Source organism: Artemia franciscana, chromosome 19 (genome assembly GCF_032884065.1).
Source record: "Artemia franciscana chromosome 19, ASM3288406v1, whole genome shotgun sequence".
In the NCBI taxonomy this organism is placed as follows: Eukaryota; Metazoa; Arthropoda; class Branchiopoda; order Anostraca; family Artemiidae; genus Artemia; species Artemia franciscana.
In genome coordinates, this window is record NC_088881.1 from 16,940,073 (window position 1) to 16,964,495 (window position 24,423).

Here is a 24,423-nt window from a genome sequence, read left to right on the forward strand (position 1 = left end):
ACGCATGGACGGGCGATAGATAAACCTTTGTTCATTTGTTCTATCAACAAATGAACTGACATCATTTTTAAACAATCCTAATAAAAGCTTATTCCAGATTTGCCTTAGAATGGTATATACTAAGTGTACAAGGTGTACAATGGCTGGTGGAAGTTTTCTTTAAATTACCAAACTGTCGGACGTCAATGTGTTAACAACTAATTTTAACTCACACCACATCGGGTAAGTTGACAATCTGGACTACTACTACTAATACTAACAACTCACCAGGGCACCAAGCTGCCTGAGGCAAATACAGCTACGCACGCCCCTCTTTCACCCCAATTTATTCAAAGTCTCCCTCTTTACACCCTCCCAGGAAGTTCCTATTTCCTTTAAATCTTTCTTTTGTTACATCCTCCAGCCCAAGACGAGAACGACCTGCTTTCCCGTTAGCCCTGGACGGTTGCTCGAAAAGGACAATCTTCAGCAACCTGTCATCCTTCATCCGCAGAACGTGCCCTAGCCATCTCAGTTTTTTTTTTGTCATTATAGCCTTAGAAAGAGGAATTGAACCTTTTTTTCGAACAGCTTACTGTTTGAAATACGGTCAATCAGGTGTGTACCCAGAATATTCTGTGGGTAATTTTCTTGAAAACATTTAGCAAATCTTCATACGCTTTTCGGACGGTCCATGCTTCAGAGCCATATTTGACCACTGTCGTCACTGTAGCTTTCAATGTTCTAATCTTGGTTTGTAGACTTATCATCCTAATTTTCCAAGCTTTATTTTTAACTGTGAAGAAACACCCTGAGCCTTGGCTATTCTACTTTTAACATCTTCACTGCTCCCACCGTCTTTAATAATAATACTACCAAGATCAGTGAAGCTGCCCACCTGATAAATATTTTCTTTACTTAACGTCATCTTTTCATCTCAACTTATTTCTAGCCTTAGATACTTAGTCTTCTTAACATTAATTTTCAAACCTATTCTAGCACCCTGAACCCCAGTTTCTTTACATTTCTTTTGTTTTTGTATGATCTATTACTCAGATAGTTCCTTTACAGGCTCTTTCTCCTCTCTCTTAAACATAAAGTTTTCTCACTATTATTCCTAGCTGCATTACTAACTCTCTTCCCTAAGACACCGTCGGCAACTTCACAAATTGTTTTTCTCAAATTATTCCAACAATCTTCTATATTGTCAAATTTTAAACTCTCAAGTATAGTATTCAACTGTTCCTGGAAAGTTTCTCTCAAATTTTCATCCTGGAGTCTACAACATCATAACCTCCCGGGAGGTAGTTACCATTCCGAAATCTCAGCTTTAAATTAACCTTAGACACTACTAGATACTGTGGTAAGGGAGATTAATATTTTGAAAGGTGGTTGTGAACAGAGATACAACTGTTTCCATTGCGGACAATTTAAGTTAAGTATAGAAAAGCTAAATTCAAAGACAACTCTTCGTGTTAACCGCCAAAAATTTTCTCATGTTAAATACTAATCTGAATCACTGGGTTGTATTTCCACATCTGAAGAGCGATTCTTACATGTGTATAATTTTTATTTTCTTCAAAGGTAAATACACTGAATATACTGAACATACTGAATACAACACATTGAATGTAATTCAGGACAGTTTTGATTCGAAATACAGCTTCAAACGAACTAAGCACCGAGCATCTTCTTCTTCCCCTGTTTCTCTCTTGGCATTATCCAAACTAGCTACTGGTCTTTGAACTTGGTGTATTTGAGTGCCAGACTGAAGAAAAAAAAAACTGATCAGTTATATATTACTTTTGGAAGGGGGTGGGGCCCTCCGATATGTATATATTGTCAACCTAAAAACTTCCCAAACCTACCCGGCTAAGGGAAATAACCAGAAGCGGGCTTAGAAAGTATAAGTCACCTTTAATGACCAAATGTCAATTCAATAACTTCTACGAACTACATACGAAATCTTAAGCAACTAAGTATTTTTCACAAAATCTCGAGGAAAGCAGGCGAACTTACTAAGAAACATGCGTGCACATATAAAGTAAAATTGCTAGACTCACATATGACTCACATAGAATATTGATGCTATAAGCCAGCACGTTTTCTAGGTGCTTAAGCTGGAAAATTATACATTTGAAGTGCAATTGAAAGTAATTTATATAACAAAATTTAGAACACGGATGAAAATACTTTATATTATTGTAAATGCGGAGTATTGATCTGATAAATAGGGTCAAGGGTCCGATATTACATTTTTGGAAATGTTTCATATCAAAGACATTTTCAAAAATAATGAATAAAACAAAAGAAAAATGTAAGAAACCAAAAATTTGAATTGCGATAAAATCCACGAATCCAAAGTCAAGAGGCCAAAAGTACTGGCTTTTTACATCCTCTTTCCATATAGCATGACGTGACTATCATCTTCAAATATGAATTGACTGTGACTTATTTTGCATTTAGTCCTTCACTATCTGATTAGATTTAATGAGCATATTACAAGGATGTTTTTTTTTCTGTAGCTATTAAATTAAGAAAGTCACTTGCATGAGATTAACTGCCCTAAACACACAAGTTTTTGTTCACCTATCGTGATTCAAAGGTCATCGCTAAAGAGGAAATAGAAAACAAGGAAACAAAACTAAATCTTTTCTGATATCCTACGAAAAGCATCGTTTAGAACTTAAATAATCTGTTGCTTATGAATTGGGAAGTTTTGATGCAAAATATATAGAATGACAAGGTAACGGATTACATCACATTTATATCAGCCCTTTTGTGAGGTTTGGGATACTACTACTACTACTACTACTACTACTACTACTACTACTACTACTACTACTGCTACTACTACTACTACTACTACTACTACTACTACTACTACTACTACTACTACTACTACTACTACTACTACTACTACTGCTACTACTACTACTACTACTACTATTACTACTACTACTAATACTAATACTATTACTGCTACTACTACTACTACTACTACTACTACTACTACTACTACTACTACTACTACTACTACTACTACTACTACTACTACTACTACTACTACTACTAACAACTCACTGCACCCCCTTTACCCCTCTCAAGGGGTAAAAAGGGGTCCTTTACCCCTCTCATTAAATTATATGTTAATTTGGTTTTAACCTTTCCATATGACCTCTTCCTACCCCATTCCGGAACAAACTGTTTTACTTTTGGCCCCATATGGATGTCCAAAAAATATAATCTTAGGAAATCTGTCAGTTTGTCATTTAGTCATAGTTTGTCATAGTTTGTCACCGTAACACCAAGCCGCCTGAGGCCAACACGGCTACGCACGCTCCTCCTCCATCCAATTTATTCAAAGCCTCACTCTTTACACCCTTCCAGGAAGTTTCCATTCCTATTAATCTTCCTTTATGACATCCTCTCACCCTAGACGAGGACGACCTGCTTTCCGTTTAGCCCTAAACGGTTGTCCGGCAATCTGTCATCTTTCATCTACTGACCGTGCCCTAGAAATCTCAACTTTTCTTTTATTATAGCCCAATAATGCGGGATTGAACCACATTTTTCGTACAGCCCACTGTGAAATGCGGTCAGTCACCTGGGTACCCAGAACAATCCGTAAGCAATTTCTCTGGAAAACATCTAGTAAATCTTCAGCAGCTTTTCGGAGCGCCAGTGCTTCAAAGCCATATTTTACCCCTGTCATCACTGTACCTTCCAATATTCTAATCTTGGTTTGCATAATTATATTCTTATTCTTCCAAACTTCTTTTAGCAGTGAAAAAACACCTTGAACCTTTGCTATTCTACTTTTATCATCTTCACTGCTCCCACCGTCTTTACTAATAATACTACCAACGTAAGTGAAGCTGCTCCCTTAATCTATCTTTTTGTTAGTGATTCACTTTGTGAGTGATTCAGAAATAAAGAAACCACTACCATGCAAACCCTTCTTTTTTCTAAGAATGAGCTGCTACATTCTACGGCTACCAAATCCCACAACCAGTGGGCAAGGTTTCAAAACTGAGCCTTGTTTTCCAGTCCTTCTAACAGAAGCTATGTCATTTTGAGTCACAGGAATACAAGCAAATCTAGTGCTGGAAAATCCAAGGAATTTGCTTTCAGACGCTTCTGGATAAGAGTCTTCTAGGAAACTAAATAGGACCAGCTGATTTGAAATTTTCATTTGGTCAAACTGATCATTCAGACGATCAACATTTGATTGAATTGGTTTCAGAGATTTTTGAAGCTGTGACAAACCTGGGTCAAGCAAATTAAGAGACGATCTAAGCTTTCACATCCTCAAGTCATGCTGTTTAGGTAATTTTCAAGAGGCACGTAAAAATATATTTTCAGAATAATGTATACCTCTTGTTTAATGATTTCCATATTGTCAGCATCAAAAGCAGCAGGTACATTACTAGAGGTAAGTTTTTTAACAGAGATATCAACCAAAGAACCAACCTCAGTAGACTGTGCTTCACTCACAACTTCCATTGTAGATTTAAGTGTTTGATCATCAAGTGAATCTGCAGTTAGCTTCTGCTTGTTCTTTAGCGTGCTAATATGTAAACTGAGTATAGTAATCTACTCATTAATAGACTCAGCTTTTCTGAACTGGATGGAGCGGTCTGATCGCAACTCTCTGGTACTAGGAGGTCTATAGCTCTTTTTTTTTGAGACATCACCCATGATGTAGGCCAAAGTGAACTCCAATTAATTTGGCCAAATCAAGCTACAAGCCAACAAAACAACAAAAGACAAGGGACCTTCTGGCTGGCACAAGAATTTATCAAAGGGTCTTATTACAGCTAGGCGGAGATATAGGCATCTAACAGAAAAACATAAGGACTGTACCTCAGGAGCCCCCAATTGCAACCCTGGGATCGGGGCTGGTAGGTTTGCCTGCCTTTTCCACTGGTTTGGTAGGCAGACTGAACCAGTTCTTCAGAAAAAAAAATCAATTTATTGAGTAGGTTAGTGATGCCGGATACTGCAATTAAATAAACAATATAAACTCAAGTATGCTTCTTAAGTTTTGACTTAGTCTTATTAATTTTCAAACCCATTCTAGCACTCTAAGATAGCAAAACCTCTAAGAGTTCATTCATTTTTCTCACACTTTCATCTAGGTTGCTTAAATCACCAGCATAATCTAAGTCCAGGAAAGTTTTTCCTCCCCATTTGATTTCCTGGTATCCCATTTTGCCTTTGCTGTGTTCTTTCAGACAAAGTCTATCAAAATAATCTATATAAAGAGGAATAGAGCGCAACCCTGATTCACTCCCGATTTAATGCAAAACTAACTACTAACCTCATTTCCTACCTTAACCAAAGCAGTGTTATTCTCTTACTTAGCCCTAATCACTTTGATGTTTTTGTCTGGTATACCATGAATTAATAAGACCTTTCCTAAAACTCTTCTGTCAACAGGATCGAACACTTGCTCGTAATCTACAAAACTGAGGAACAAAGATGTTTGACACACAAGGCACTTCTCAGTGCCTAAGAGTGAAAATTTGGTCGACACATCCTCTACCTTTTCTAAAACCGCACTGTTCTTCTCTTAAAACTTTGTCTACATCATCTCTAAGTCTAAAAAGTATCATATTACTAAGTAATTTACTACCTAGAGAGACCAGACTAATGCCTCGATACTTACGATACTCACTCTTACCACTTTTCTTATACAGCGGTTTAATTAAGGTTTTCCTAAAATCATTAGGTACTTCCCCTTTTTCAAAAATCATATTTGTAATCTTCAGTAACTTATTCCTAATCTCAGAACCACCATATTTAAGAAACTCATGTGCCACACTATCATCACCTGGAGCCTTATTATTATTTAATCCGGTTAGTTCTGTAGCTAATTCTTCCTCACAAAACAAATCTTCCTTCCCATCCAAGATATCAAAAACTTTTTCATTTTCCTCTGTATCTTTTCCTGCATCTTCGTCTCAGTTTAGCACATTCTCAAAATATTACGCCCATCTCTGTTAAACTCTTTTTTTATCATTATAAAAGAGTTCCTATCTTTAACTGGGATAAGTCCGAATTGACTACTCCTTCTCAGTTTATTAACATGCCAGTATAATATTTTATTATTATGCCGTCTAGCTGCATTTTCCAGATCCTTGCAATTTTATCCATGGCTTCCACTTCACACCTCCTTAGTTCATATTTCAATGCTTTCTCCACTTTCTTTACATTCCTTTTGTTTTCATATGATCTATCGCTCAGATAATTGTTGTACAAACCCCTTCTCCTCTCTATTAAACATAAAGCTTATTTGCTAATATTCCTAGCTGCGGTCTTAATTTTCTTCCCTAAGAAACCATTAGAAACATAACAAATTACTTTTCTAAAATTATTCCAACCATCTTCCTCATTGTTGAATTTTAAACTCTCAAGTTTCGACTCTGTTCAACTCTGTCTCGAAAGTTTTTCTCAAATTCTCAGCCTGGAGCGTACCGACATCATAACTTCACGGGAGGTAGTTACCCTTCCGAAATTTCAGCTTTAAATTAACCCTAGACACTACTAGATGGTGATCTTCACTTTTAACATCAATAACAGCACTTCTATATACCCTAGTATTTTCTATTGATCTTGGCAGTCTTCGGTAATCAAGAAGGTTTGCTGTCTTACCATCACGTGAATACCATGTCAACTTATGGGTCATTTTATTATCGAACACTGTATTGGTTATAATTAGATTGTTATACCTACAAAATTGCAAAAGTCTGTAGCCATTACTGTTTTCTTTTCCTACGCCAAATTCACCTAGGCTAGGATACCATCTATCTCTATTTCAGCCGTCCTGGGCATTAAAATATCTAAGTAAAAACACCATATTTCTACCTGGGACCCTGTCTATTTGCTCAGTTGACTGTAAGTAAAATTCATCTGAATAACTAGTGTCTCCGTCAGTCGATTTAACAGGGGCATACACTACTATAACTGGCACCCTGAACTTTTTAGTCATAAACTGGGCAACTACTATTTTATTATTAATACATTCCCAGTCTTAATAAGACATAGTAGCTTCCTTATTCATCATGATTACTACTCCCTGTCAATATACCCCATCCTTCCTGCCTGAGTAAACAAATTCTATATCACCTAATTTCATACTTACTACCCCTGGGATACGAGTTTCTGAAACTCCTAACAAGTCCAGTTCCATTGTCTGAATTCGTCAGTCGAAATATCGATTCGATAGTTATTTTTAACGTCGTAAAAATTCCAAGTTCCAATTTTCAATGTTCTTTAAATCATTGAAATCATTTTTGCCTCAGGAAAAGCAGTGATTTCGGATGCCAATGCAGGACGGGGATCAACATATCTTCTCAAGTCTACATTGAAGCACTTTAACTAGCTTAAAACCGGACAGAAAGAAGTCTCTGGGACCTCCAGCATGAATCGAGGTTTTGTGCAATCCTGGGCCCATCTTGGTCACAACATTTAGTACTTGGCGATGCTCTTCTATCAACAAGGTCGAAATACACACAGTCCCAAACCTATTAACTCCGACTCATTATATATTCATGCCTACAAACATTATGGTACTACGGGGATGCAACCCGTAGTAGATAAATTAGCTAGGGAAGAGGTTTTTCAGGCCGAGGTTTTTCAGATTTTTAAATGCCCGCCAAAACAGACCAAGCCCAGGAGAATTACCCATTAATCAGAATCCCTTGCAAATTTTGTGTCGTTTACTAGGCTATAATTTCCTGGAGGGGTGCCACTCCTCAAGTGGGAATAGAGTTGACCGCATGGTCACCAGTCTTGCAGGTACCCTGAAAGGGTCGAGGCAGTTCTTTGCAGAGGCTGTTGTCCATACATCTCTATCTCACACCCTGCTGCAACTGTCCTCCTATAGAGGATAACCCCACGATGGTGGTCTGCGTCACCATGCAATTTAACGCATTACTGGGAGAAGGTTTGTAACTCATGGGACCTGTGGACGCACCGGTGGGCCCTGGTGAGTGTATGTTCGAGGTTTTTTCCTCCTCCACCTGTATTTATTGCCCCGGGCAAGGTCCCCCAGTTTCTATTATGGACCACCAGGGACATGGTCCCCCCTTGGTTTGTGCCTCCTATGGAGGGACCCTACATATCTGTAAGGTGTTCCACTAAAGCCACCCGGGGACACACTGAGTGGCCTGGGAGAGGCTCCTAAAGAGCAGTAGACTGTTAAAAAAACATCTGGCTTTAAATAATTGTCCATTAACGTTAACAAAGTATGTCCAAAAATGGCTAGCATATTTGCTTGGGGTAGCAATGTATTGGGTGATTTTCGGATATTCGGGGAAGTCTGTTTTGGGATTTGTAACCAAGTAACATTTTGCATCTAAAAAAAATCTTGATCTTTACGGCTTGTGAGGACCTGGTGCTGTACTTCCCCTGCTGTATGACTATTTTGGATTTTGCTTTGATGTTTGGATAGGCTATAACAACATATATTTTGCAGAGACATATAGTAAACATGAGCTTGAAATGCGTCTTTTTAACCAGGTACTATTAATTTCCAATGCATATGCTGAAGAATAAGAGGGGTGGATAAAATCAACCGTATTTGCGAAGCCCATGATTTAAACATCATTGCTATGGTATTGTTGGTGACGTAGTTCATAAAATGTGTCGTCAGGGTTGCAATTCTCAACTATTTATGGTGATTTTTCTTCTTGCTTCATTATATTTTTTTTGTTTGAAATATTTCCTTTTATTTATATTTCTTAGAATCGCGAGAATATTACGAAATTAAATAGAAAAGACACATAAATGATCAGCTTTCAATTGTGTTTTTTTAATCTTTTTTTGCACTCTAGACTCTAAAAACCTCCACAAATTTCTTCATTTCACTAATCTTTTACCTAGGACGCTCAAATCATCTCAATAATCAAGTCTAGGAGAGTTTCACCTTCCCATTCAGTGCCATGTCCTTCCATAACCTCTGCCGTGTTTCTTAAACCCATTTACGGAAGGTGATTGCATTGGCACAGCCCAACATGAAAAAGTTTTATTTCCGAATTTCTTGTTGTAAGATTTATAATATATTTCAGGCTTTCTATGCTCAGGAGACAAAACACTGCCAGGAAACTTCGGTTTGTTTGACACCGTAGCAGCACTTCAATGGGTTAGACAGAACATTGATGACTTTGGAGGTGACCCCAATAGAATTACAGTTTTTGGAGAATCTGCAGGCGGAGCTATTACCCATCTCCTTATGGCTAGTCCCCTAGCGAAAGGTATGTTATAAACTAAAGCTTCTCAGTAATACAAAAAAGAAAAAAAAAGACATTCCCATAAAATTGAACAAAAAATACCAAATAAACCTGAAAGAAGCTAAATTAGTTAAAAAGGCTGCTTTGAACAAGGGCAGTTTAACCTTAAGCCGGCTGGGTTATACGGGTTTTAAAAGCGATTTACAAAGTGTGGTAAAGTGATAAGTATATATCCAAGGGCTTCCTGTGGTTACTAATCGACAAAGAGTATATTTATGCCTAGTATATTTAAATCAAAATCCTCAGAATGCCAATGATATGCTTTGATGATTGACAAACCGAGTAGGGTGGAGGGGTAGGAGTGATATTTTCCAATCCTTCTTAAGTATTTCGGCTATTATCAGTTTATTTCTACATTTGTGTTGCCCAAATCGATTACACATTATCCTGTTTTGTCATTAGCCCCTAAGGATTTTATAAAAAAAAGTGCCATTGCAGAATCTAGACCAACGTAATATTTGGTACATAACAATGGAAAGGAGAAAATGAAAAATAAAATAGATAAAAAATAAAGGGTATTTGAAGATAACTTTGTTTTGATCAAACAAGATCTTTTATATACTGAATTTGCACTTATCTACTTTTATAAGGCACGTTCGGAGTTAACTAAAAATGCAAGTGCTGAGAGGCAGATAGTTAAAGGGAAACGATATTTAAGATTCTGGCAGAATATACAAAAGGAAAGATAATCTAAGAGTATCGTTGCCAAAACTGTCAGGATTTTTTTTACGTCGGTAATCTATCACTGTTTTCATCTGCCATTGCAAAAAGCGTCATGATTTCGGTTTTCCTTGTGTTAAGTGCAGTTGGTTTTGTGTGACATTTTCACCAACTGGCACAATTATTTATGTTACCCAGCAAGATGTCAGTGGCTTGTGCTCATTGCAAATACGCATTCAGTTTTATTTGTAGCTGTCTCGCCTTCTAAGGTAACATCTTTTCCGGCATTTCTCTTTTGCTTCTAAACAAAGCACTATTCACAATTAACGTTCCTGAGGGTATTTTCAAAAATATCTATCGCGCATTCGTATCAGATTTTAAAAGCATCAGGCATTTTTTTTTATTTATTTTAAAAGTAAAATCTGCTGGATTAATCTTTTTATGTACTAAAATACTTTCCATGTGTTCATTTTAGGACTCATCAAAAGAGAGGACGTCATTCAAACGCGCCAAAAAAAGTTCTATTCAGTCAGGTTAGGCAGTTGAAGATGATCTAGTACATACTTTAAATGCTTACCTACGTTGTCAAATGCGTATGTAGAGTTCGACTGACATAACCGGATGAGCTGTCGGGACGCTTCAGCTAACAATAAGGCAAAATAAGTTGTCTAACATTTAATATAATCTTCCAAACAGCGACAAGAAGATTATATCTGTTTTCATTTGACACTATCTTGTAAAAGTTACCAGAACTTTAAGTTTTGAATAAAATAGTACTACCACTAACAAGTCGCCGCAACACCGGAGGCCAACATAGCTACGCACGCTCCTCCTCCATACCAATCTATTCAAAGCCTTCCTCTTTATACCCACCCAGGAATTTCCCATTTCCTTTAAATCTTTCTCTATGTCATCCTCCCACGACTGACGAGGACGTCCTGCTTTTCGTTTAGCCCTAGACGGTCAGCCGAAAAGGAACATCTTCGACAGTTTGTCATCGTTCATCCGTAGAACGTGCGCTAGCCATCTCAACCTTTCTTTTGTTATAGCCCTAGGAAGCGGGATTCAACCACATTTTCCAACCACCTTTTCATCTTAAATTATTTCTAGCCTTAGTGACTTTGTCTTCTTGACATTAATTGTCAAACCTAATCTAGCACTCTGAGCTCGCAAAACATCTAAAAGTTCATTCACTTTGCCCATACTTCAATCTAGGATTATTAAATCATCAGCATAATCTAAGTCCTGGAGAATTTTTTCTCCCCATTTGATTCCATGGTCTCCCATTGCCATTCCTGTATTCCTAAGGATAAAGTCCATCAAAATAATCCACAAAAAAGGGGGAAAGAACAAAACCCTGCGTAACTCTTGACGCATTATTTTAATACACAACCAGCTACTAACCTCATTTCTTACCTTAACCGCAGCAGTGTTATTCTCGTATATAGCTCTAATTATTTTAATCTATTTGTCTGGTATACCATACAAGGATAAGATCTTTGCTAAAGCTCTTCTATCAACAGAATCGAACGCTTGCTCATAATCTATAAAATTGAGGCCCAAAGATGTTTTACAACTCAGGCACTTCTCAATTACTAACTTAAGAGTGAAAATTTATCGACACATCCTCTACCTTTTCTAAAACTGCCCTGTTCTTCTCTTAAAACTTGTCTACAGCATCTCTCAGTCTAAAAAGTATCATATCACTAAGTAATTTGCTACCTACAGAGACCAGATTAATGCCTCGATAATTATGACACTTACTCTTATCACCTTTCTTATAAAGTGGTTTAATTAAGGTTTTCCTAACGTCAGAACCACCATATGTAAGAAACTCATTTACCACACTATCAGCACCTGAAGCCTTATTATATTTTATTTCTTTTAGTACTGTCGCTAATTCTTTCTCACAAAACAAATTTTCCTTTACATCCAAGGTATCACAAACTTTTTCATTTACCTCTAGATCTTTTCCTACAAATTTATCTCGGTTTAACACATTCTCAAAATGTGAAGCCCATCTCTCTTTAGCTCTTTCCTAATCACTAATTGTAGCCCCGTTCCTATTCTTAACTGAGACAAATCCGAATTGACTACTCCCTCTCAATTTACTAACATGCCAGAAAAATCTTTTACTATTATACCGTCTAGCTGCATCTTCCAGATCCTCTGCAATTTTATCAATGGCCTCCACTTCACAAATCCTTAGTGCATATTTTGATGCTTTCTCCACCTTCTTTTCATTCCTTTTGTTTTTATATGATCTATCACTCAGTTAGTTTTTGTACTTGCCCTTTCTTCTCTCTATTCAGCATAAAGGATTTTCATTAATATTCCTAGCTGCCATCCTAACTTTCGTCGTTACGACACCATCAGCAACTTCACAAATTACTTTTCTAAAATTATTCCAACCATCTCCCACACTATCAAATTTTAAACTCTCGCATTTAGTATTCAACTGTTCCTTGAAAGTTTCTCTCAGATTCTCATCCTGGAGTCTATTAACATCATAAATTTCCAGGAGGCAATCACCCTTCCGAATTTCAGCTTTAAATTAACCCTAGACACAACAGCCCTCCTATATACCCTAGTATCTTGTATTGATACTGCCAGTCTTCGGTTTACTATAACATAATCAATTAAGTTTGTTGTCTTACCATCACGTGAACACCATGTTAACTTATGGGCCATTTTATAATCAAACGCCGTATTGGTTATAACTAGATTGTTGCGCCTACAAAATTGCAAAAGTCTGGAGCCATTACTGTTTTTTTATCGTAAACCAAATTTAACTAAGCTAGGATACCATCTAGCCCTATTTCTACCGACCTGGGCGTTAGAATTTCCTAGTAAAAGCACCATATTTCTACCGGGGACCCTGTCTTTTTGCTCCTGTAACTGTAATTAAAATTCATCTGAGTGGCTAGTATCTCCTTTGTGTGCGCGTAACTAAACCACCGTGTAGCTGAACCACAAGAAACTGAACCCGTTTTACTGAACCACCGTGCAACTAATACCCTGTATAAACGTTAATACCCTGTAAAAACGAGCCCCCGTGCAACTAAACACTTGTGTAACTGAACCACCGGGTAACTGAACCCCATTTAACTAAACCCTCGTGCAACTAAACCCCCGTGCATCTCAACCCTATTTACCTTAACCACTGTGTGACTGACCCCCTGTGCAACTAAACCCCCGTGCAAATGAACCACCGTGCTACTGAACCACCAGCCAACTGAACCACCGTCCAACTGAACCACTTTTCAACTGAACCCTCGTACAACTGAACCACTTTTCAACTGAACCCTCGTACAACTGAACCACTGAACTCAGTTTTTCTGTAGTCTAAAAATACGAGGCAATATCACTCGGTAAAACATAAGTTAGAATTTTTATATGTTCATTCTTGTTGGAATTTCATAAAAAAACAGGTTTTTTCATCTGAAAGTAAGGAGCAACTTTAAAACTTAAAACGAACAGAAGCTATTGAGCAAATGAGGGGTTCGCCCCTTCGTTAATACCTCGCTCTCTACGCTAAAGTTCGAATTTTGTTCCAATTCTTTAAAAATGACTCCTGAGTCACAAAGGTCGTTTAATTAGAATAAATAGCTCTTTTGAAAGTAAAAAAAACTTTAGTGTAAAGAGCGAGGTATTGACGCAATAATTTATGTTCGTTTTTAGTTTTAATGTTGCTTGTTAGTTTCAGTTGAAAAAACTTGTTTTTTATTGAATTTCTGATCGTTTTTTAAATAATGCCGGGAAATCCGGCTCTCTCTTAATGAAAAATTCCTCCGTGGAAAGATCCTCCAACGTAACCACCTCCCCTTCCCCCCAGCAAAAAAGATCCCTCTGAAATCTTATGTATACTTCCCAATAACCAATACTATATGTAAGAAATGGGCACATTTCATAATCTAGCGCCCTTCCTCGGGGACTGGGGGGGGGTTAAGTGATCCTCAAAGACATATTAATTAGAATTTTCGTCTATGCTGAACGAAATGGCTATCTTAAAATTTTGATCGGGTGACTTTGGGAAAAGATGAGCGTGGAAAGGGGGCCTAGTTACCCTCCAATTTTCGGTCACTTAAAAAGGACACCAGAACTTTTAATTTCAGTTGGAATGGGCCCTCTCCCGATATTCTAGGACCACTTGGTTGACATGAGCACCCCGAGAAAAAAAAGAACAAAAAACGAAAAACAAGTAAACACACATATGTGGTCTTTCTTATGGCAAAAAATACAAAATTCCACATTTTTGCAGATAGGAGCTTGAAACCTCTACAGTTGGATTCTCTGATACGCTGAATTTGATGGTATGATTTTCATTAAGATTCTATGACTTTTATGGGGTGTTTTTCTCTTTTTTTCGAAAATTAGGTTAATGCTCTCGTAACCTTTGATAGGTAAGACTAAATTTGATGGAACTTACATATTTGAAATCAGCATAAAAACCATATTTCGATGTATCTATGGTATCAAAATTCTGTTTTTAGAGTTTCGGTTACTATTGAGCCGTGTCGGTCCTTACTTACAGGATCCGATCCATTAAAGCTGTTTTTTCTATTTTTTTTTAGATGAATCGGACCTTTCTGGACGTTAAGCAATAAATATATGTGTTGAAAATATCTGACCTTTGTCAATCTAGATAAGGAATTTTGATCAAATTTCTTTGAGGAGATTGCAGCTACAAAAATATGGGAGGGGGACTGGTTGCACTCTTAGGCTTTTTTCTACGTTCCTTCAACATGCCCTGAAAGTTTAAACTTCATACCCTCAGGTTTACACGTACAGACATTTTCATGTGGGATTTTTCTAAAGCAGGGGGGGGGGGAGAGTTTCTGGAAAATTTTACAGAAGAAGAAAGTTTTTGCACGAAAGGGGGGGGGGGCAATACTTCTGCATAAAGTCCTCTTTTCCACTTTCCTTAGCTTTTCTAAACTAAACTAAAAAATAACAGGGGGTATTTTACTATAACTAGGGGGCAATGGGGGGTATTTTCTAGGGGAGGCTATTTCCATGGAAGAAGGGGGGCGAGGGTAAACGCCGAGACCCGTAGACAGTGACGGGATGAAGGGAACCTCCATTAGCAGACATAAAAAAGTAGAAATAAATCTGGCTTTAAGAGTTTTTGACGTCTAATTTTTTTTTGTTTTCGTGACAACAAAACTAGAGTTTTTTTATTAATTACCTTGACAGTCATTTATATCATTTCTTTAAAAAGCAAATAATTTCAACAAGGTTGAACTTGTAAAGATTCTAACTTGTGTTTTACCCAAATTAAGTACATTGGTCGAGTTGTACGAGAGTTCAGTTATACAAGGGTCCAATTGCACGGTGAAACGGTTGCATGGTTGTTCAGTTGTACCATGGTCCAATTTCACGTTGGTTCAGTTGCACGGTGGATCAGTTGCACGGTGGTTCAGTTGCACGGTGGTTCAGTTACACGGGGGTTTAGTTTAATGGGTTTGAGTTGCACGAGGGTTGCGTTGCACAATGACCCGGGTTATTTGCGGTTCAGTTACACGTTCAGTTACACGTTCAGTTACAGTTGCACGAGGGTTCGGTTACACGGGGGCTCAGTTGCAACGGGGTTCAGTTGCACTGTGGTTCAGCTGCACGGTGGCTCAGTGATACGGAGGTTCAGTTGCACGGTAGTTCAGTTACAACATTTCAGTTGCTTGGGGTTCAGTTACACGGTGGTTCAATTGCATTGGAACCATCTCCGTCAGTCGGCTCTACAGGGGCATATACTAGTATAATTAATTCCCTGAACTTTATAGTCATAAAATGAACAATTAGTATTCTATCCTATGTTTTTTTTATACAACAGAAAATCAAAAAAAAAAAAAAAAAAAAAAAAAATCAAAATTGGCCCCAGATACGCCGCCGATAGCATTATTTTTAGACACTTTGTCTCCCTGGACGCGGTCAGACTGTCTGGGGAGCCCTTTCCCAAAAGTCTTTTAGAAGCACTATATTGAAGGAATTAAGCCTAAACCGAGCTGTATTGTCATTACGTTCATGATAATCAGTAGAAATCAATTATTTGGTTCAAATCAAGATGCAAAAATTCATACGATTCAGAACAACAAAGTATCTTGCAATACATTGCGGTTGTCGCTCAATTTTGGCACGGAAAAATATTTCAGTGGCACCTCCAACCCTCTTGAAGTTTTCCTTTTTTCCAAATTTGAGGATTACACCAAAGGTGATGCTTGTCATCCAATAGCTATGATTTTCTGCTTTAAAATGCATCATAGTATCAGTCAAGGTGTAGATTGCTTCATTCCAAAAAAAAATATAACAATTAAGTATACTGTTTCTGAAACGACAATAGCCAGTCACTAACTACGATAATTAGCCAGTTTTAGGCTTCCCCAGTCAGAACCATCCATTAGCAACGGCTTTTCGCTTAAGTGCACTAATATCTCAAAGTGGTAAATCGTGTCTAATCTTTAACCTTGTGTAAAATAACTTAAGAATTATCACAGGCTTATTATCAGGCTTATCAGTATCGTGTTACTTGTCTTGGCACTTCCAGACAGGTAGAAACAGCTATAAGCACATTAATATTAAAATAATCATTGGTATTATACTTGAATGGATACTGAACAAGTTGAAATTGTTGTGACAGTCCCCTAGTTCAATATAGCTTATTGCAATTGAGTGGTTTTTCGCCTGTAACAGCCAATGAAAGCCATTTTTCTTTCAGCGAGAGTGGTTTTCATTGGCTGACAGTGACAAACATCAGTTGTTATTGATCGCATTACACTCTCCCTTTGTTTTAAATATGACTTAAAACACACTGAAAATGGACAGATTTCATACCCATGCCTTAGAAGCTTGAAACTCAAATGTTATTGATTTTTGTACAAAATGGAATCAAAGCGTATTTTCTATGAAAATAAAGAGATGTTAAAATCGTAAGATTCAAGAGAGACCACTTTAGATCAGGAGTTTGTATCTCCATTTTTTGGGACTCTTTTCCTACTCTGTTATTATCTCGTTCAAGAAAAGCTGAATTTTATGCCAAACTGGCTCATTTATGAACTATCAGACAAAAATGACAAATATTTTTATGTATATTTACTTAGACTTTAGACGTCTCCACTTTTTACCAGCTGTAGCTTGGAGACATTTAGCCTTTGTGGACTGAGCCTTGGCTCGTTTCGGTGAATATCCTCAGAGTAACAACAGTTTCACTTAGGTTCAGCGTATTGCTTTTGCGAATTGGTGAATTACCAGGATTAATTAGAATGTACATCAGATGCTGATCAAATAGTTACTTATAAGTCTGGCTCGACTGTTTCAGCCCATTTCGATGCTCTGTCAAGTACGAAGTCTCAGATGCTGGCTTGGCATCCCCTCATTAACTAGTGGGCTAATGAGATAGTACCAGGGCAACATCCAAAATTTCTACACACAAGCACACACAATCAAGTAATCACAACCGCACAACGACTGTCAAAATTTTTATAACCTTCAGTATCCTAGCAATATTATCGCTTTAGCAAAACAACATACAACCTAAATGAAGTAAATGAAGAATCGATTTCCCAAGGCTGACTGGAAGCCTTATGATTGCGTTTGAAGTTCTCTATCATACTTTCTTGGGACTTTGATGCATACTTTAGGCCTGAACTTAGATTTATTTTCGTAATTTGGCACCTCAATTATGATTTTGATTTTATCAAAATTTTCTTGATTAAAAATGTCAAATGTTGATTTAAGTTTCAATTCTCTTTCATAAGTTTTCACCAATAAAATATGTTGTACGCATGAAGAAAACTGAATAAAACACGTGACTTTCTACTAAACACAGTGGATATAAGAAAGCTTATCTTACTACTGTAACTAAGGCAAGGTGCTGCCATGACTTAAATGATACTCCTTAAATATTAACCTGTTTCTTTCCCACATCTACCTTTTTTATATTTAAAAAAAATCCTTATTTGATTTTGTCCATTGGTTATTATGGTTAATTAGTTCCTTGTTCAATGGCTCTAGCCTATTAAATTTGCTAATATTTTCTATTCGGAAGTTGTTTTTTTTTTGGTGGGAGGTCCCACGTAAAATGTTTCCCGTGGGGTGAAAGGCTTACAGGGGTGAACTTTCCAGGGGACATTGTACAGGGAGGGAATTTGCAAGAATTCCTGTATGAAGTTCTTTTTATTTGTCTTTTTTTCTCTCTGGCAACTCAATTTTGCATTTGGAAATGTTCCAGGGGAATTATCCAGGGGAAATTTTCAGCAGGGTTTAAATCGTCTGGGAGATTTTTCTGCTGTGGGGGAGGGGAAGGGGGTTGCCGAGTGAAAAATTCTCCATAAGGGAATTTTCCACAGGAAAACCTTTTGTTGTGGGGATTCGATATTATTTGAAAAACTATTAGAAACTAAATAAAAAATTTAGTCTTTTTTAAATGAAAGCAGGCTGAGGCAAATATTTCTGGCAGAATTGTCCGCAGATAATTATCCGGGAAGAATTTTCAGAAATGATGGAATTGGGCGGGGGAGAGTTTTCGGGGCGGGATTTTACGTGGGGGAACTTTTCGCGGAGGATTTTTCATGAGGAAATTTTCCATGGAGGGGGAGTCGGAGGTGGATTTCCCGGCAACGCTTGTAAAAGATTAAAAATTGAAAAACGCCTTTTCAACTGCAAGTAAGGAGCAACATTTAAACTTAATACGAACGGAAGTTATTCCGTATGTGAAGGGGCTGCCTCCTCCTCAATACCTTGGTCCTTATGCTAAACTTTGATTTTTTGTAACAATTCTTGAAGAATAGCTCTTGAAACACAAGGGCCGTATAACTAGAATAAGACGATTTTTTAATGCACTAAAAACTTTAGCGTGAAGAGCGAGGGACTGAGGAGGGGGAGGCCCCTCTCGTATGAATAATAATTTCTGTCTGTTTTAAAATTGCTTCGTTAGTTTCAGTGAAAAACTTGTGTTTTGTATTTTTTTTTTTTTAATTTTAGTAAGCCTTGACATATCCGTCGTTTCTCAAACATTTACTTGATCTGTTTTGATTTTGCATATGAATATTGAATCTTGTAACCTTGTTTGTCATGAGACAATTCAGGAACGACTATAGACTAGCTTGCTGCATATTATTGTTATTATTTATCTATTTTTCATCCGCACTGTATAATAGTGTTGTACGTGGAATATCGCACAGAATATTAGCAAGAAATAAACAAAAAAGTGAATAAACAAAAGAACAAATAGGAGAAAAAGAGAAAAAAGTTTACAAATAAAAAATCAAACACTTTTTGTGAAGTATGTGCCAAGTGCGTTTTGACATAGAACAATCACACTGTAACCTTATGATTTTAACAAGTTGTGAAATGTTAGCCATCTTTTAAATATATACTTAATGAGCATTCGTTTTTTGTGTTTAGAATTAAATAAAAAAACTAGTGTTTTTAACTGTAAGTAAGAGCGACATTATAACTTAAAATGAACAGAAATTACTCCGTTTATGAAATAGGTTGTCCCCTCCTCAACGCCTTGCTCTTTGCGTTAAAACTTTTAATTGTTTTAAAAAGTAGAATTGTAGCAAAGAGTCAAACTTTAGCGTAAAGAGCGAGGCGTTGAGGAGGGGACAACCCATTTCATATACGGAGTAATTTCTGTTCATTTTAAGTTTTAATGTCGCACCTTACTTACAGTTAAAAAAACTAGTTTTTTTTATATTTAATTTCTGAACGTTTTTGACTTAATGCATGTTTGATTTTGGCTCACCGCACATAAATTATTAAAATGAAATTTGTATATTAATTCCTTTTTTGGCTAAATGGCTTTCTCTTAGTTTTGATCAGACGATTTTGAGAAATAAGGGGTGGGGAAGGAGGTCTAGTTACCCTCTGATTATTTGGTTACATAAAAAGGCAACTATAACTTTTAATTTTTAACGAACGTTTTTATTTGTAAAAAATATACTTAACTTAAGAATTAACTTATGTAACAAACTTTTACATTCATATATTTTTATACTACTCCTTACTTTCAATTGAAAAAACTTTTCATGTTTATTTTTTCATTGTTTTTTATAGTAGTTTTAGAAAATCCTGTGCCCTTTTCATTGAAGTTCTCTTCCCCCATGACATATTTCTCCTAGGAAAGATCCTCCCACATAACCCCCTTCCCTCAGCCCCACCTCCAAAACCAAAAAAATCCCCCTGAAAACGTCTGTACACTTCCCAATAACCATTATTATATGTAAACACTGGTCAAAGTTTGTAACTTGCAGCCCCTTCCCCAGGGACTGTGGGGGAGCATTCCCGAAGACATAGTTATTATGGTTTTTGACTATACGAAACAAAATGGCTATCTCGAAATTTTGATCCGTTGACTTTGGAGACAAAATGAGCGTGGGAGGGGGCCTAGGTACCCTTTGATTTTTTTGGTCACTTAAAAAGGGCACTAGAACTTTTCACTTCTGTTAGAATGAGCCCTCTTGCGACATTTTAGGACCACTTGTTCGATACGATAACCCCTGAAAAAAAAAACACGCACCCGTGATTTGGCTTCTGGCAAAAAATACGAAATTCCACATTTTTGTAGATAGGAGCTTGAAATTTTTTCTATAGGGTTCTCTGATACGCCGAATGCGATGGTGTGATTCTATGACTTTTACGGGGTGTTTCCCCCTATTTTTCAAAATAAGGCAAATTTTCTCAGGCTCGTAACTTTTGATGACAAAGACTAAATTTGATGAAACTTATATATTTAAAATCAGCATGAAAATCCGATTCTTTTTATGTATATTCATTCTTTAGAGTTTCGTTTACTATTGAGCCGGGTCGCTCCTTACTACAGTTCGTTACCACGAACTGTTTGATAATATTAGCCTCAGATCTCTAACCAGCAAGCTGGGAATCCCTTAGACGCCTTTGGGAAAATAAAAAAAAATATACATCAAATAAACAGGCAATTAGGGGTTTTTGTTTTGGACAGTCGTATTACGATCTTGAAACTATAGCGATCAACTTTTAATTATTTTAACAATTCTCCGAACAATTCCCGAATAATTTTGAGTCAACAGAAGTACAATCGTCTGCATTTATTGATTTTGGGCCGGAGGAAGTTGAATGAGGGATTATCTGAAGAAAATAACCTACTTAACCCTCGTTGAAAGCGATTTTACTCTTTCTGAATCTAACTAACCATGTATTATTACATCTCTTTTGTGCAAGTTTATTCCTAAGGACAACAATGGTGCCAGTTCAAGAAAATTGCAGACAAAATGCATTTTCAAAAGACGTAGGAAGAGGGGGAGACCAAGGCAATTTTTTTTATCAATGTCCTCCCAAAAACGTGTTTTTCAAAATCTAGGTGGATGAACACAAAATCTATAGGGCGAATGCCCCGCTCCAATTGACGCCACTGAATGATACGTAATAAATAAGATCATGCGTCCAACGGGCATACTAACACTGCTGACCTTATATTAAAAGATGGAAAATCTGAGTCTAAACTTTTACTTTAGAAGCTTTATGCGCCATCTCTCCCATAGAAAGACTCAATGGCCCTCCTCTGATAGCTTTCATGTAACAGTGCTGTCAAACCGTTAGCAATTAATCTGTAATGGAGGTCTTTTTTGTCTGAACTGCATGTATTTTCTGGGACAAATGCCCCTACGTAAGGCAATACACCCTCTAAGACAAGAGAAGCTGCTCCCCTCATTTTGGAGTCTTCGAACTAATGTTCAACTTTTGTACGTGTTTCGAAAACAAAAATTACCTTGCAGAAAGTGACACTCGAAATATACTTTCGAGGCATAAAATCAAACAATGGATTTTCAGGTTGGGGTTTCTAAGTGTTAAAAAAAGTTAGGGATTCATTTGATAAACAATACTCCTGGGGCAGGCTTCAGCCCTTGAAAATGGGGCTCTTCTGATGTGTACACTTTCATTATTTCTTTTTGATAATAGTTTATTATCGTATTAGGTTTGTCGTCTTATTTCAGCTAATTTCTGCTAGTTCCAAGTATTTGATTCGTTCTTTTCTTTACATGAGAAAAACATTATTTTTTATAAATTTAATGCTAAGTCGACGCTATTGCAGTAACTCTGACCGTGATTGAAACTATTGGCCAGACTAATTAAAGCTTGATTAATGACATTTGTTAGGCCTTTAGCTATGGTAATATTTTTTGGATGCGAAGGAACCTTAATAATTTTCGTGCTTCTGTATCATTAACAAGAAATGGTAGGAGTATAATTTACTTCTTTTGCGTCTACTTGCTGTCTATGAAATCTTTTATTTAGACGGGCTATAAATCAAGGGTTTTGTTTCCTTTAAATAACTTAATCATGGATCGAAGGTTAAGGAAATTATACACCTTTTTTTGGTTTTAAGAGGCTTTAATTTGAATGTTTTCCCTATCCTTCAAAGCTATGTTCTTTTTTTTTATCTAAGAGTTAAGAATGGAACAAAATAGTATCCTTTGTTCAATTCAAGTTAGTATCCTTTGTTCAATCTTAAATAGTGAGCCCAGGCGTTAAAATGTAGAACGTTGGTTTGAGGGTGCTTGTACTCTTTCTGGCAGGTGTGCGTGATTTTGTGTAGAACCAAGTCTTTGCTCTCAAAACTTTTATTTGGTTGTATATGATTGTAAATCCATACCTCTGTCCCAGCTTTGTGCCTCCGTGTTATTTTGTTGTCATGATAACCCTAGTATAAGAAGACTTGGATTTTTTTTTTAAGTGACAGTAGGATTAAATATCCGTCCATGGCGTGTTTTATTCTTAATAAAAAAAAAGTTTTTTTTTACTGAAAGTAAGGAGCGACATTAAAACTTCAAACGAACAGAAATTACTTCGTATATGAAAGGGGCTGCTTCCTCATCAGCACCCCGCTCTTTACGCTAAAATTTGACTCTTTCTCTCAATTCTTCTTTTTAAAACATTAAAAAAACTTTAGCGTAAAGAGCGGGGCGCTGATGAGGAAGCAGCCCCTTTCATATACGAAGTAATTTCTGTTCGTTTTAAGTTTTAATGTCGCTCCTTACTTTCAGTAAAAAAACTTGTTTTTTTTTTATTTCTGAACGTTTTTGAATCAATGCATGTTTTGATTTTGGCTCTCCGCAGAGGAATAATTAAAACGAAATTTGCATATTTTTTTTTTTTTTGCTAAATGGCTTTCTCATAATTTTGATCGAATGATTTTGAGAAAAAAAGAGCGGGGAGGAAGCCTAGTTGCCCTCCGATTTTTTGGTTAATTAAAAAGGCAACTAGAACTTTTGATTTTTTACGAATCTTTTTATTAGTAAAAGATTTACGTAACTTATAAATTAGCTTACGTAAGGAACTTGTGTATTCTCATATTTTTATTACATATACGAAGGGGTTCGCCCCCTCGTCAGTACCTCGCTTTTTACACTAAAGCTTAAATTTTGTCCCAACTCATTAAGAATGACCCCTGAATCACAAAAGCCGTAGAATAAATAGTTGAAATTACTAAAAATACTTTAGCGTAAAGAGCGAGGTATTAGGAGGAGGTGAGCCCCTCATATGGGTAATAATTTATGTTTGTTTTAAGTTTTAATGCTGCTCCTTACTTCCAGCAGAAAAAAAGCACTGGTCAAAGTTTGTAACTTGTTGCCCCTCCCACGGGGACTGTGGGGGAGTAAGTCGTCCCCAAAGACATAGTTATAAGGTTTTTTGACTACGCTGAATAAAATGGCTATCTCAGAATTTTGATCCGTTGACTTTGGGAAAATAATTAGCGTGGGAGGGGCCTAGGTGCCCTCCAATTTTTTTGGTCACTTAAAAAGGGCACTAGAACTTTTCATTTCCGTTGGAATGAGCCCTCTTGCAATATTCTAGGACAACTGGGTTGATACGATTACCCCTGAAAAAAAAACAAAAAAAAAAACAAAAAAACAAATAAACACGCATCCGTGATCTGCCTTCTGGCAAAAAATACAGAATTCCACACTTTTGTAGATAGGAGCTTGAAACTTCTATAGTATGGTTCTCTGATACGCTGAATTTGATGGTGTGATTTTGGTTAAGATTCTATGACTTTTAGGGGTTGTTTCCCCCATTTTCTATAAAAACGCAAATTTTCTCAGGCTCGTAACTTTTGATGGGTAAGACTAAACTTGATGAAATTTATATATTTCAAATCAACATTAGAATGCGATTCTTTTGATGTAGCTATTGGTATCAAAATTCAATTTTTTAGAGTTTTGGTTACTATTGAGCCGGGTCGCTCCTTACTACCGTTCGTTACCACGAATTGTTTGATAACATAGAAGTTCAAATCTTTGTTGCAATTCTAGTAGTTGATTTGCCACAACATTTTTTGTTAAAGTAGCAATAGTTTATCGCAGAAAAGTAACCCTTGCAATGAAAAAGAATACTAAAAAAGGTTTATTTATTAGTTCTTTGATGGATATTCAACTTTCCATGTGTGTTTGAAAGCCTTTTAAACACTAAAATGCCTAACATTTCGTCCTTAACACCCTTCCCCCTTGTTCAT

General features: G+C 36.8%; 1 protein-coding gene across 2 annotated transcripts in view; it reads left to right on the forward strand.

Annotated features, from left to right (window-relative positions):
- LOC136039351 (fatty acyl-CoA hydrolase precursor, medium chain-like) overlaps nucleotides 1-24,423 on the forward strand; it is a 141,876-nt gene that overhangs the window by 20,470 nt on the left and 96,983 nt on the right. For both annotated transcript variants that reach the window (XM_065723011.1, XM_065723012.1), the window contains exon 4: nucleotides 9,054-9,239. In XM_065723011.1, coding sequence (XP_065579083.1) covers nucleotides 9,054-9,239 — 186 coding nt within the window. The remainder of the gene's footprint in view (nucleotides 1-9,053; nucleotides 9,240-24,423) is intronic.